The sequence below is a fragment of the Anolis carolinensis genome, chromosome 4 (genome assembly GCF_035594765.1).
Source record: "Anolis carolinensis isolate JA03-04 chromosome 4, rAnoCar3.1.pri, whole genome shotgun sequence".
Taxonomy (NCBI): Eukaryota; Metazoa; Chordata; class Lepidosauria; order Squamata; family Dactyloidae; genus Anolis; species Anolis carolinensis.
Window position 1 is genome coordinate 10,191,571 of NC_085844.1, and position 15,488 is coordinate 10,207,058.

The 15,488-nt window shown below is 35.9% G+C and overlaps 2 protein-coding genes across 2 annotated transcripts; both read right to left on the reverse strand.

The window, feature by feature from the left end:
• Positions 1 to 1,078: 1,078 nt before the first annotated feature.
• On the reverse strand, positions 1,079 to 2,973 carry LOC134298630 (mas-related G-protein coupled receptor member H-like). Its single transcript, XM_062979413.1, has one exon. The coding sequence runs from the start codon at positions 2,945 to 2,947 to the stop codon at positions 1,946 to 1,948; it is 1,002 nt and encodes a 333-aa protein (XP_062835483.1). The 5' UTR covers positions 2,948 to 2,973; the 3' UTR covers positions 1,079 to 1,945.
• A 7,496-nt stretch (positions 2,974 to 10,469) lies between these two features.
• LOC103278490 (mas-related G-protein coupled receptor member A2-like) lies at positions 10,470 to 14,009 on the reverse strand. The gene has a single exon (XM_016992796.2). It carries the CDS (start codon positions 13,830 to 13,832, stop codon positions 12,885 to 12,887), a length of 948 nt encoding a protein of 315 aa, XP_016848285.2. The 5' UTR covers positions 13,833 to 14,009; the 3' UTR covers positions 10,470 to 12,884.
• Positions 14,010 to 15,488: the final 1,479 nt, after the last annotated feature.

A 15,488-nucleotide genomic window follows, 5' to 3' on the forward strand; every position in this document is an offset into this window, starting at 1 on the left:
TAAGTACTGACGGAGTTTCTCAGGGTTAACCTGACACGATGTCAGTTGCAGCTAATCCACAACCTTATGCATTTTGAACAAGTAAAAAAAATGACTTTCTCAAGTAACCCAGGCAATGTCAAGGACCCAAGCTAGTAAACATTTATTTATTTATTTATAATACTTGTCTCTAATCAATTTCCCAACAGAAACATGAAAATTTGTTTTGTTTTCCTTGATTTCTCTTTATAATTCTCATTTCCATTTTGTTAAAATATGTGTGGCAGTGAACTAGAGGACAATCATTTACAGTTCAGCACTGTTCATGTAACATTTATTGAGAGCTCATACACATAACTATTAGGTCGACATGATGGCTTTAAACATGCTAAAGAGATATCCATATATTAATTCCAATAAAGCCAACTAGCATCAATATTAAGTTTGGTGAGAGCACAATGGAGAAGGAGAACCTCACACATGTAAAAACACACACAGAGAGTAGAATGAACTCAGCTGAGTTTTTATATAGATATTCTAAAATTATTCTTTTTTGTGAATTTGACAAAAAAAAAGAATTGATCTCCTTGTGAAGTGAGTGTTTAGGCAGAGTTTTGTATAGTTTTGAAATATACAGATTTTTATATACAAACATTTAATTTATGCATATTATTTTTCTAGGCCTGTTCGCAATCGCACCAACATTTGGATTAAGAATAAAAATAAATTTATTTATACCCCTGAGTCTGAAGGGACTCAGGGCAGTTCACAGAAGTACTACCAATGCTAAACATAAAATAAACAATGCACGAACATAAAGGCTATCACAACATACATTCATGAGCTCTAACTGCATCTGGGAAGTGCAGAACATCACACTGGAGGGGATTCCTCCTATACCCTTACCAGTAACATTCTTCAGTTCTGTGGATAATATTGCAACCTTAAAATGATATTTATGTTGTATAAGTATTTACAGCCTGATTTAGTGGAAGAGATCTAGGGATTTTCATTCCTGTCTATCCCTTCCAATGGTTTTCTGTATAGTTTTATCAAGAAAAATGGAAGAAGATGCAAAGGTGTTTTTCTGTTGTTGTTTTTTTTTTTACAGGTGATAGAAATTGTATAGAGCTGAACCCAGGTCTACACACAAAATTACAGAATCCTAGAGTTGGAAGGGGCCACAACTAAAACACCCCTGAAAGATGCCAATCCATTTTGTTTGTATAAACAAATCTGACAATGCAGTCCATCATTCTCTAAACCAGTCTATACCGCCATCAAAGAACTCTTAATATTTAAAAGTGCTTCCTAATGTTCAGGTGGCATTTCATTTCTGATAATTTTAATATATTGATTTATTCTCGTTCTGTTTCACAATCTGTTGTAATGATGTTATCACTCTTCGGTGGGATTTGTCTTTTATGCTAGCACAGTGGTTCTCAACCTGGATTCCCCAGATGTTTTTGGCCTTCAACTCCCAGAATTCCTAACAGCTGGTAAACTGGCTGGGATTTCTGGGAGTTGTAGGCCAAAAACATCTGGGGATCCCAGGTTGAGAACCACTGTGCTAGCAGTTGCACTTATACTGAGGTCACCCTGTAGCTATGTTATCTGGAGAAGAAGTAAGTCAGCTCCAGGCAGAATGTTTCTCCAGTATCTAGCTTCCAGAGGGTCTTTGGAGGCAAGAGATTGGAGAAATCTGGTATTCACAATTATCAGTGGCACTTCCAAGTATACATAATCACATTTCCTTTAATAAATTTTCCTATGGGAATTCTTCAACAAGCCAGGAAGCGGAGAAATGTTGCCACTACTCCACCAGTGCTTGAGTGGGATCTCAGAAGGATCTTAGCCTGTACACATAAAGTATGGACTATATACACATTTTTGTTGTAATCATAGACTCAATTTCTCAATACATTTACATGTATAGGAAGGGAAAGTCGCATCTGCATAATTCAAACTAGACAGTTGCTATTGCACTTTTAATGGAAGCATTGTATGTTGAATTTGAACTGGGATTTTCTAGTGCTCTACTGTCTTCCTCTTTGAAAATGTTCTGAAGTATTTTATGTATTTTTTTCCTATTTTGACCACCTTTTCCTCTCCCAATGAAGAAATAAATGTATGGATTGACAGAACTGTTTATGGCTGCACATATGTAGCCATATTCATAAAAATAGGAATGGTCAAAATTAGGGACTTTAAAAGAAAGGTACTGTATAATATTCATTGGTAAAGCAAAGAGGAGGAAGAAGAGGAGAGCAAGCAAGATGGCAATTAAAATCTTCCCTCGTTTATACTGTGGTGATATTAAGCAGACTTTAATTAAAATGGCCACAGTGGTGACAGTCATGCCTGGAGTGAAAAGCACGGCATTCATGAGAAATAGATAGAACCAGATTTCACAGTATCTTAAATGCAGGTAGAGGCTGATATGAGCTGGAAAAAGTGGGGTGATGAGGATCCAGATTACAGCACACACAATGATGGAAAATTTTTGTGGTTGGTGATATCGATACCATATTGGGAAGAAGATAGATGCACACCTATCAATGCTGATTACCGTCAGTAGAAACTGGCTGGTGCAATACATGACTAGGAAGAAGGTACGGAATATTGACTTCAGTGGATCCTCATACTTAACAATAGGCAACCGACTTACAAGCCAGTATGCGTTAATAGAGAGTAGACCTGTGACTACACCCAGATCAGCAACGGAGAGGTTCAAGATATAGGTGGTGAAATGATTTCTCTTAATGTAGAAGAGCAGAAGACAGATGACAGTTCCATTTCCCACAAATCCAAAACCAGAGATAATAAAAGTTAAGATCGTTGTTAGATACATTTGTACTTGATTAATATCCTGATTTCCTTCAACATAGCCACAGTATCTACTTGGATTTGTCTGATTCTTTGTTGAATTGTATTCATTTCCAGAAGCCAGGGAAGAGATCGACCCCATGTTTTATTTCAATTTGGTTCTTCTTTTGGTGAAGACACTATTGATAAAACAAATGAGGTAGAGGAGGATTCAGTTTCATTTCCAGAGTCAAATAACTAACATTGCAATAAACTTCTATTTTCTAATTAGGAGTTAATCTTGTACATGAATACATTGGACTATTTCCAGTTTCTGGCACTCTCGTATTCCATGTCAGTTCTATGCCAAGCTGCACTAAAACACACACATTGTGTAGCTAAGTAGAGTATTTTAATTATCTTTTCTTTCATGATATACACACAATATGCTACACAATCCTTCCACATAGAAATCTAATCATATAGTTATATGATGATGTTGCTACACCACCTCTACTGTCCAACTAATTGTCAATATGTCTGATTATTAACCATTTGAGTAAAGGATAATGTAAGATAATTCTTTCTCCAAGTCCAGTGAATCAAGAGATGCATTAAAGAACTGATTAATAACTACATACCATCCCAGAATGGACAGTTGCAGGTGAAATGGTCACACTTGTATAATTCTTTTTATACAGCCATTGACAGAATTAATCTGATAACATTGACCAGAAATGCACAACCACATATGTAAGGGAACAGTGCTTTCCATAGGATGTCAGCTACACATTTTAAATATACTTTTATTTGTTTTTCATATTTGTTTTTATTAGGGTACATCTACACTGTAGAATGAATGCAGTTTGACACCTCTTTAACTGCCATGGCACAATGCTATCTCATAAAAGGAGTTGCCAAAGAGAAGACTATGGCTTAAAATGCGACTTCATGTAGAAAATAAAAATAAAATGAAACAAGCAATGGAATTAAAATCAGTTAGAAGCATGATAATTAAAAAGAACACAACAAATATCATAGCACATTCTGAAAAATCTTCCCCACCGAGCAATCTGTACTGGAAAATTCAGAATGTTCAAAACACTATATAATCACTTTGGATACTAAAATGAAAGAAAGATATGATAATAAAATAAAATTAATCCAAGGGAAACTGTGGGGGTTTGTCTCCGGGTAGACATGTGGATTTTAAATTCCAATGGCTTATTTAGCTACCAGAGCTCTTCTGGCAGGTCATTCCACAGTTGTGGGGCAGCAGATGAAAAAGTTCTCAGGGTTTTTACTTAAAGTCACCCTTCAAGATTGACCTTCAAGGAAGCTCTGGTGTGGGCTGGTCTATGAGGTCACAAAGACTCCAGCATTCAGCTGTGTTCAGCAGGGGATGTAAATAAAGATGGAAATGGAAACAGCAACATGGAAAAGAAGAAATCCGCATCAAAAAAGCAGTTATTGCACATAATATCTTACCCCTTTTCAATTGCATTTGTTTGATTCCAAGTGCAGAGAAACAGGCTTGAGGTGTTGTTCTTATAAACCCTGAGTATCTCAATGAATCAGTTCTCTGCTTTCAGGCGAACTTCTCCATCCAGTGGTAAGAAAACAACTTCAGATAAGTAGCACCAGATAAGTTCTTTATGTTACTCAGCAAGGGTGGGGCATCAGCTTTACATAACAGCAATACTTTCAAGAAACCCATTAGCTGGAACCCTAATAATGAAGATCAGGCCCCTGCTCCTTTCACTTGATGCATCAGATATCTCCCGTGTGCTACAAAAGTCATTCCCACAATTAAAAACTCAAGAGAAATTTGCACTTTATGCTATCAGGTGTATCAAAGTGTAGCCCAGCATTAGTTATATTTTTAATATTAAGCTAATAGCACAGGCATATAAGGAGGAAATGGCCACATATTACTATGGCGCAGGTCTGGGTTGTAATGAGCAGTCTTTTGTACTATAAAAGTAGGGAAAGTGGTTTTACTTGTAATCTACACCCATGGGGGAAAAAATATTTCTAATTTGGTCCCTAGAGTGTATTTTTATTTATTAATTGTGTTTTAAAGTGATCTTCTTCTTCTTCTTCTTCTTCTTCTTCCTTTCTTTCTTCCCAGATTTAGGATTCAGGCGGTTTACAGTTTACAAGAGCAGTACGGTCACAAATGTGAACATTTATATAGAATTAAATTATCAGTCTCAGAAAAGGAGGATCTTTGGAAAAAGTTTTTGTGGACCATTTTTGTAAATTATACTGAACAAGGAGATAATATGTTAACATAGCATTATTGGCCATCCTTAAGATCAATTTGTCTTTCTTGCGGCACCTGATTAGTGACTTATGCGTGAATATAAGTCACTAATATTCTTCTGAAATAGGAGTTTTGGAAATACTTTAGCTCTTACATTTTGCAGAAACAGCAGTCAGGGGACAAATAAACTTCAGAAATAAACCTTTGATTTTTGCTTTGACCCATCTGTGTCTCATTTGGACTTATGGGAAATAGCCACTCCAGGCTCTGAACCTGAGGTTCTTCCCGAAGCTGAAATCACATAACATCTACTTGCACTGGAACCATTGATAAAATATGGGCCAATTAAGAGATATATATGGCTCTATAGATGCTCTTGGAATGCAGAACCCTGCATTATTGACTCTGCTAGTTAGCGGTTTTGGGAGATGGAGTTCAGCAACAAGAGTTATTTGACAGTCTTTGGCATTTCTGACATCTGTCAATGATACATGGACTGTGGAAAGGATAGATAGGTCTGTAGCAAAAAGGAAGATATTTGGGGAAATTTGACCAAAGCCTTGCTTAAAATATCCAATAGTTGCCAAGTTGAAATTAAGGATAGTACAAAATAGCAATATATGGTTTTGTATACCGTGTTTCCCCGAAAATAAGACAGTGTCTTATATTAATTTTTGCTCCCAAAGATACTCTAGGTCTTATTTTCAGGGAATTCACATTTATTGTTGAAAAAAAAAAGAACATTTATTATATACTGTATAGTAGTTGTCATCACAAATCAGCATAACCAGACAAACTGTGAATCCTATCAAGAATTTCTTGTTACTACCATTATTTTCATGTACAACACTCTATGGTACGTACATTGACCAATCCTGCATGCTCTGGTGTTCTGTTTGGCGGGCATGCTTCCAAACAAAAACTTTGCTAGGTCTTACTTTCGGGGGAGGCCTTATATTTAGCAATTCAGCAAAACTTCTACTAGGCCTTATTTTCTGGGGATGTCTTATTTTAGGGGAAACAGGGTGATGATAAACAAAATGGCATTCAAATGGGATGGCCATTAAGATGGCTGACTGGTAAATAAAACTCTGAATTTCAGATTCATAGCTCAACACTCAAACCACTACATCACAGTGGCTGCCATAACATTTTGTCTCCCTTGAAAGGAGTGGGAGTTTTTAAATCAACTCCATGTTCTATTGACTGTGGTATTCTTCCTGGCCTAGGTAACGTATTTTTTTAAAAATTGGGTTATTCCTGTCTGATCATTGGCATAACTAAAATGCTAACACTACTACACACTATAATTAGGGATAGCAAAGGAATAAACAGAACTGGAATATTTCCCTTGTTTCTTTTATTTATTGATATTGGCATATGAGATTTAACACAAACAATCTAAATTACAATCACGATAATACATATTCAAATATATGGAATCAGAGAGAGCAAAATGGAGAAACAATAAAAAAAGGGGAAAGGAAAAGGGGATAATCGTAAAACAACAAAGTGCTTTGACCAGCACCACCCCCTCCAATCTTGGCTGTAATGAAAACAAAAAGGGAAGTATTATTCTGCCTCTACAGATCTAATTAAATTATCCTAATAAAATGATGAATAACAATAAATGCAGATTAGCATTACATTGTCAGATTTCAAAATAGCCATACATGGTTTCCTTTGTTTCACAAGGTCTACCATATCCTTTGGAAGCCAGGTTAATTGGGTCGTTTGGGCCAACTCAGTAATGACAACAATTTGTTCTTCCATCGTTGGTGCTTCAATTTATTTCCAAGTTTAAATAAACCATAGCTGTGCTGCTGATGTCATCAAAGAAGTAATCCATATTTACTATTCAGTTCTTTATCCATAATTCTCACCAGAAACCTTACAAAATCCACCTTTCAATGTGTTTGGATAAACATATAAATCTTAGATTAATAAGTTTTCATCTTCTTGCAAGATTATCACATAGGAAAAAGGAATCATCCTTATCTTAACATCTACAATATTGCTTTAAAACATTCTGGGTCATTTTCAACAGTTTAGATGCCATCTACATGCCATTTTATACAGTTTTTATTTTAAATCCCTGCACATATATGTTTATATATTTAGATTATATTTTCTCCCATGCATCCATATGGACATTATGCCCCAAGTTTTGGGTCCGCATTACCCTATTCTGAAAGCATTTTACCATTCTGGGTAAAGTGTCTTTTTTTTCCTTTTTTTCCCAATTAAATAATATTTTTATTGTTATTATTGAGAAAATTACAATTATATAAACATATTCTATACATTTCCCCCTCTTTTATTTACATTCACCCCTGTGCTCCCCTTCCCCAGAGCCATCTCTTCTTCTGTAGTCCCACCAAAAGTTCAATTCTTCATTTGGAGGTAAATTCCCATCTTCTTTTTCCAATAATTTTTCTAGAAATTTTCTCCAAATACTTTCAAAATCATTTTTTCCCATAATCCCTTCTTTACTTTTAAATTTGATGTTAGCTTGCCATTCAGTGCCATTCGCCAAACTTCTTTATACCATTCATTAATTTGTATTTTCATTTCTCCTTTCCAATATTTTGCAATTAGTAATCTAGCTGCTGTTAATAGCATGTCTATTAATTTTTTCCCTCTTATCTTTCTCATCCTCTTTTTTAATTAAAAGTAATATTTCCACTGGATTCCTTCTAATTTTTATATTCATAATATTTTCTATTTCCCTTATGACCAATTCCCAAAAATCTTTTACATGTTTACAATCCCACCACATATGCATGTAGGTTCCAATTTCCTGGCACCCTCGCCAGCATTTTTCATTATTCTTATTCATAATATTTAACCTTCTTGGTGTTAAATACCACTTCCAAATTAGTTTGTAATAATTTTCTTTTATTCTAATTGACATGTTTTTTAATTGTCTTGTTTTCCATATCTCCTCCCATTCTTTTTCTGTTATCTTTGTTCCTAATTCCTCCTCCCATGATTCTCTTAATGTTAATCTTTTCTTTTTTTTCTATGTCTTTAATTAATATTTTATATATTTTACTTGTTGTTCCTTTTAATGGCTCACTATTTTCTCTTTTTAATGCTTTTATTATTAATTCCTCAAATTGCGTTATTTTTTTTCCAGTTTCATTTCGGGCCCACCAGTTTTCATTCCATTTTTCTAATTGAAACCAATGAATCCAAGAAATATTTATTCCTCTCAATTCTTCTCTTATTTTTACCTTTTCCATTTTTTGTTCTATCCAATTTCCTACCCTTTTTAGTTCCCTTTTTTCTAACTCTTTATCTAGTGTTCCTTTTAGTTCCTTTGGGAAATCTTTTTCCATTATTATTGGCGTTAAAACTGAATTCTTATAAATTAATTGTCCTTTATATTTACTCCATATTTCCATTATATTTCTTAATGATACATTTCCAATTTGTTTTATCTCTTTCTTTGAGATTTCCTTAAAGAATATGTTATCCTTCCTCCACTCAACTGCCTTATTCCCTGATTCCATCCATTCCAAACCTTCTCCATCCATCATCTTCTCTACTACATATCTTAATTGGTTTGCCTCATAATATTTTTTTATATTTGGAATGCCCAATCCTCCTTCTTTTTTGGGGGTTGTACCAAATTTGTTTGTTTAATCTGTTCTTTTTACCATTATTGCAATATTTGTTTATCATTTGTTGCCAGTTATTTATTTCCTTTTCTGAAATCATTAATGGTATCATTCTGAACAAGAAATTTATTTTGGGTAAGACTTTCATTTTTACTAGGGCTATTCTGCCGAACCATGATAATCGCAGATTATTATAATCCTTTAACTTCCCCTCCATGTGTTTTCTTAATTCTTCTAGATTTTTCCTTTCTATGGATTTTAGATCTTTGGTTATGATTATTCCAAGGTATTTTATATTTTCTTTTACGCATATTCTCATGTCTTTTATATCCATCTGCTTTTTAAACTCCTCTTCCTCCTGCTTGGTATAATTAAATAACATTGCTTCTGATTTTTTCCAATTTATCTTCAATCCAGTTGCCCATTCAAATTCTGTTAAATGTTTCTTAATTATTTCCATTTTCTTCATTATCTCCTTAATTGTTATCAATGTGTGGTCCGCAAATAAGCTAATTTTTCCTAACTTTGTTCCTATGCCTTCTAATTCCTTGTCTTTTCTTATTACATTAGCCAGTAATTCCATTACCATAGCAAATAGTATAGGTGACATAGGACATCCTTGCCTTGTACCTCGTGTTACTTTTATCTCTCCTGTGATTCCATCATTTAGTATTATCTTTGTATAATTATCTGAATACAATTGGCTCATTATATTTTTGAACCTTTTTCCTAATCCAATTTTGTTCATTATTGTTTGAATAGTTGGCCATTCCACACTATCAAAGGCTTTAAATATATCCAGTGCTAGAATCCCCGCTTTGTTTTTTCCCCCTTCTATTATTTGTATTTTATTTATTACTCTTCCTATCAGGTTGGACATTTGTCTCCCTTTAACAAACCCACATTGATCTTGTTTTATATATTTATACATAAAGTTGCTCATTCTGTTGGTAATAATCGCTGTTAAAATTTTGGCATCTTGATTAATTAATGATATTGGTCTGTAAGAACCAGGGTCTGTCAAGTCTTTTTTTGGTTTGGGTAATAGTATTGTTAATGATTGTTTCCATGATCCTGGTATTCGTTCTCCATCCATTATTGCATTGAATAATTCTAATAATTTTGGAGTTATCATTGCTTCAAATGTTTTATAATATTCTGGGCCCAGCCCATCCGGTCCAGGTGCTTTCCCAATTTTTAATTTCCTAATTACTTGTTCTATTTCTTCTTTTTTAATGGGTGCTTCTAATAACTCTCTATCTGTTTCTTCTATTTTTACTGTCCAATTTCTTTCCACATATTTATGAATTTTATCCTTTGAGCATTTCCCAGCCTGACAGAGTTCTTTATAAAATTCTTCAAATATCTTTAATTTGTCTTTCATTGACCTACAAATGTTTCCAGATTTATCTCTCACTGCGTTTATCTCATTTTTCATTTTTTTTCTTTTGTGCAGCTCTGGCTAACATTTTGATATTCCTTTTTCAATAAATTTCCAATTCTTTTAGTTTTACATATTGTTCCCAGACCTCTAACATTCAGTGTCACTATTTTCAGTTTACTAGACATTATATTCAATATTAATTTCTGTTGTTGGCTCTCTTATGTGCATTCCACCCCCAAAGTCCCCATCCCATTTCCCCCCTTGTCCCCTTACCCTCCCCCTTTCTTCTTTCTTCCTCTCCACTTCTGAGACACTATGCCCCAGCCCTGGCCCCATAGGCCAACTTGTGGAGAGCGGTGGAGTGGTAATCCCAGGCCCGCTGTTCTCCCTCCCCTGTGTCTTTTCCACAGTCTGTGCTGCTGTATTTCACTTATCCTGATAAAATCTGTCCTTCAGATGCACATGAACAAACCAATTAAGATCTTTGCTTTCCTTAAGAACCATCCGTCTTGACATTAACATCTATCTATTTATTTACTTACTTACTTCATTTATATCCCACTCTTCTCACCCTGCAGGGGACTTAGAGCGGCATACATCATATATTTGGGCAAACATTCAATGCTTCAATTATATACATTGTTAAGACATAACATAAAATTATTAAAATGGTAAACATAATATACAATGTAAAACCAGTAACATATTAAGCATGATAAATCCAATACACAATACCACATTGCATCAATCTTTAGTCATAATTTGGCTGCTTAATTTCTGACCATATTGTCTCATGATGCTAGATTGCATTCTTGTCATTCCCCAAAAGCTTGTTTGAATAGCCAGTTCTCAACTTATTTCCTAAATGCCAGGAGGAAGGGAGCAGATCTGATCTTGCTAGGAAGGGAATTTCACAGCCAAGGGGCCACCACCGAGAAGGCCTTGTCTCTCATCACCATCAATCTCATTTGCGAAGGTGGTGGGATCGAGAACAGGACCACCCCAGAAGATCGTAGTGCTTGAACTGGTTCATAAAGGGAGATATATTCGAATAGGTAAGCTAGACCGGAGTCATTTAGGGTTTTATAGGCCAAAACCTGCACTTTGAATTATGCTCAGTAGCAGCAAAAAGGGGGTTGGGTGGGTGGGTTGTGTGCTGGATTACATATGGTTATCTTGTTACAAATACAAATGATCATCATAAAGCAGCCATCTCCAATTTTAACCCATTATTTGCTAAAAAATTAAAGGCTTCCCACAATTTGGTGGTCAATATTATCTCATGAAAGAGAAACTCTCTGCTTACACCTATCCCAAACTCATAGTAGAGCATCTCTAATGCAATGCTTTATACATTCAGCATGTGCCTTAGCTTTCCCTCTCTCTCTAATTCTTCCTTGCTTTAAAATCAACTCCCTTAATTTGTCAATGCTAGTTAGATGATGCCACACTGCAGTTTAAAAAGTCACGTTGGCAAACCTTAAAAATAAGAGTATATGCTTCATCGATCTCTCAAAGGAAATAATATTTTCTTAATATTACGCACAATAGAATTCATATGTGAGGGGATCTTGTGGCGAATTTCTGTAGCATAGGAAATGCTACTTTCCCTGAAGAAGTATCCCTTAAGACTAATCATATAAATCAGGACTTTCTAATGCATGTCTGTATAAAGGAGTATTTTGAGTGTGATTTACATATTTGAAGAACCACTCAGGTTTTAAGATGGTGGAAATAAATTACAAACTAAAAGTATTAAACAATTGGACTAGTTAATTGAAAGCTATGTACAGATAATAAATGTACAAATTAAGAATAAAACAGTCAAATTTTAACTTGATACTGGAAGGAAAGCAATGTCTACTAAAGCTCTGAGTTTAGGGCATTCCAGGTGAACACAGATTGTAATCAACATAGACTGTAATCAGAAATTGTTTGTGGTTTAAAGAGGATATTCACAAGGCCCTGGCATTGTATGCAGCCATAATGCCTCTGTGTATTGCACAAACTATGCACCTGGACACACAAGATTGCAGTCATGGCAGTTCTAACATAACACAAATGACAGAGCTAATCAAATAATATCAGCTATGGGAAGATGCACAGACTCACTAAGGTAGATCAGCATCTCTAAACAAGTTGCATTGCCATACAATATAGACTCCTACTGCACTTTATCACTGGCCTATCTTATTAGTACCCTCAATATACTGCACAAGTATAATTTATTCCCTTGCCTCTAATATTGAATACACCATTGTGCCGGCCATTGGCTACTGGTTAGGTTGTTGTCAACTGGAATGTATTTTATGTTGTTGTACTTTATTGTACATTACTCTGCTTGCTCCCCATGTAAGCCACCCCAAGTCCCCTTGGGGAGATGGGGTGGGATACATGAATAAAGTTATTATTATTATTATACTGGTGATATACACATGCTACCTGCCCCTATGCAATATGAAAGCCAACTAGGATTTTTTCCACTTTACATTGGATTCTTCATTTGCCACATACTATTTCTGATGGGTTTGTAATTTGTCTGTTTTTATTGACAATTATTATTGGGTCTAGAATAAGAATTAGTATTCATTATTCTTGCATATAGGATCAAATTAAATTATGTAAATATTTGCATTCCGCTAGCAGTACGACACCTTCTCTCCCTGGCGCAATACCATTTTGGACACTTCAATATTGCTTTATAAGGTTTTTGTGTATCAGAAATGTGATGAAATAGAGTCAGAATGGCTGTAATAATATCCTGAAGGCCGCATGTTTCCGCTGAGATGCATTATTTTCAGTCATGATTTCAGCTCATATAAAAGCATCACAATTGGGTTTGGACTGAGGTTTTCATTTCTTCCGTATCATTTTCATTCTCTGTGAAAAGTCTGGCTAGTATTTTCTTTACTTTCTCCCCAGATCGGTCCCTCTTCTCTTTCCCAATCAAAAAATAGATGAGGGGGTTAACAGTACTGTTTATATAGGCACCAAGGAAAGCATATTCATAGTAATAGGGATCATTTAAAAGAGGGACATCATCTGAGAAGTATTGAATAGCATTCATTGGAAACGTAAAGAAGAGGAAGAAGAGAAGGGTGAGCAAGATGACTGTTAGAAGCTTCCCCCGCTTGTATTGAGGGGATATTATGCAGATTTTAATTAGTAGCGCTACAGTGCAGATGGTCATAAGTGATGTGCAAACCACTGTATTCAGGAAGAATAGATAGTACGAGAGGTTATCATTTTGAATGATTATTGGAAGGACTATATCGCTAAACAAAAAAAGAAAGTTGAAAATCCATATTACAGCACACAGAGTGGGGGACAGATATGGTGGTCGGTGGCATCGATGCCAAAATGGAAAGAAGACACAAACACACCTGTCAATGCTGATGAGCGACAGTAGACACTGACTAGTGCTGAACATGAATCGAAAGAGAGTGTTAAAGAATATTATTGAGAAGTGATGCATGTCTACATAGGTGAGTAATTGTGCAAGCCAAATTGTATTTATAGCAACAATAGCTGTGACCACACCAAAATCAGCTATGGCTAGGTTCAAGACATAGGTAGTGAAAGGATTTCTCTTAATGCAGAAGCCAAGAAGCCAGAAGACAACCCCGTTCCCTACAAATCCCAAAAGGCTGGTAGAAAGAGCCATGATGGTTGTCAGAAATATCACTACACTTGGTAACACTGCCTCTTTTTCTGTTCCATTATACCACATTTCAGGATTGGGCAGAGTCCTCAGGGACAGGTTGGAATCAGCCATTGTGTTCCGTTCCTGCTTTGGTGCGTCTTCTTTTGATGCAGTTCCTGATAGAAAAAAGAAAACAGATAATGCTATGAAGACTAATCATGATCAGTAGGGGTGTGCAATTTGAGAAAACCCTATGCAGTTTTCAGTACCCAGTTTTTGACACCCTCCCATTCCATTTTTAGGGAACGTCCTGAATTCGGAAGGGCTTTCTGTATTCATGCCAAAAAAATTTGGTCCATTGACACCTATGGGGAAAATTTAGAGGCTTGTTTCTTTGTCATTTTAGGCATATCAGTAGGAAACCTGCCTCACTTGTTGGCCACATGCAAGCTGGCCAAGTTTCAGAATGTTTCACCAATCTACTGATTTTTGGGAAATTTTAATATTTTTTACCATAACATTTTTTAAAAAAAAGACTCACAAGAGGAGATTCTGCAAATAGAAGTCCCAAGCGCACACCACAACGGGGAAGGAAAATGAACACAGTCAACCGGGCCTCTTACTGGCTGAGAAAGAAAGTGAGAAACACATAGAGATAAAAATTAAAAACTTCATGCCCCGAGAAGGAACACAGTCTCCTTCAATGCCCGCATCACACAAAGTGCTGCTGGGAAATAGAGTTCCCATTTATTTGCCTCAAGCAGACACAAGGGTGGGGAAGTGTCTTCAGGAAAAGATGAAGGAGCCTGCCAGGGAAGAAAACATTGGAGGAGCATGATTTGCAAGGCCACAGGCCACCTCCACCTCAGGTAGAGTGCTGCTCGGCCCCATTAGCCCCCATTAGCCAAAAAGATCTGGCTACTCTGATTCCTTTTGGCCAAAGCTTTGGCTGTTTCCCACCAGTCTTGCTTTCATGCATTCAGCAGATGAATTTCCTGAATGCCAGAATCTGGGTCACCAAAAGGATATTTTGTACACCCCTGGTGATCAGTGCTGCTTCACCTTTTAAGCAAGCCTTGACGGGCAAAATAAAAAGATCAATTTGAATTCAAAGTAGAATGTATTTCTTCTGACAAGTGTCATTTGTTCATATTTAAATCTCTTTTGTTTTATTTCCATATCAATGCGGGGCATTTTAAAGAGTTGGCCAGCTTTTGATATCTCCAGACTTCATTGTCAAATAAGATGTTTTTTACCATAACATTTTTTAAAAGTACACACAATAACAAACTTATTTTAAAATCATGCTGTAAAGTATCTTGAATGCCTATATGAATTTTTAACATGTCTGCACCTCAACTTTAATTTCTAATATGATCACTTCAAGATCTTTGTATAGGAAGAAAGATGAGAAAGAATCGACCACTTTTGAGGAATTGTTAATGATGATAACAAAGCAGAGACAACTTTTTTTTGCTTTGGGGCCGTATTGTGTGGCTGGTGAGGAGGGCCAGGCCAGGAGGAAGGGAGGTTGGGCACATGCTGGGGGGATGGACCTGGGAGGAAGAGGGCCTGAGAGAGGGAGGGGCCAGAAGGGTGTGGGGCAGGGCCCAGGTCATCCTCAGGGTCTTCTCCTGGCATTATTCCTTCATTTATTTATTTATTACAATATTTATATCGCACCCTTCTCACCCAACAGGGGACTCAGGGCGGCTTAAGATAAAACACATATATAAAATTGTACAATACACTATAAATCAGTTAAAAATTATTAACTTACACCGGACA

Bases quoted from the DNA above. Each gene is read 5' to 3' on its own strand.
- LOC134298630 (XM_062979413.1), bottom strand. From the start codon at position 2,947: ATGGGGTCGATCTCTTCCCTGGCTTCTGGAAATGAATACAATTCAACA.
- LOC103278490 (XM_016992796.2), bottom strand. From the start codon at position 13,832: ATGGCTGATTCCAACCTGTCCCTGAGGACTCTGCCCAATCCTGAAATG.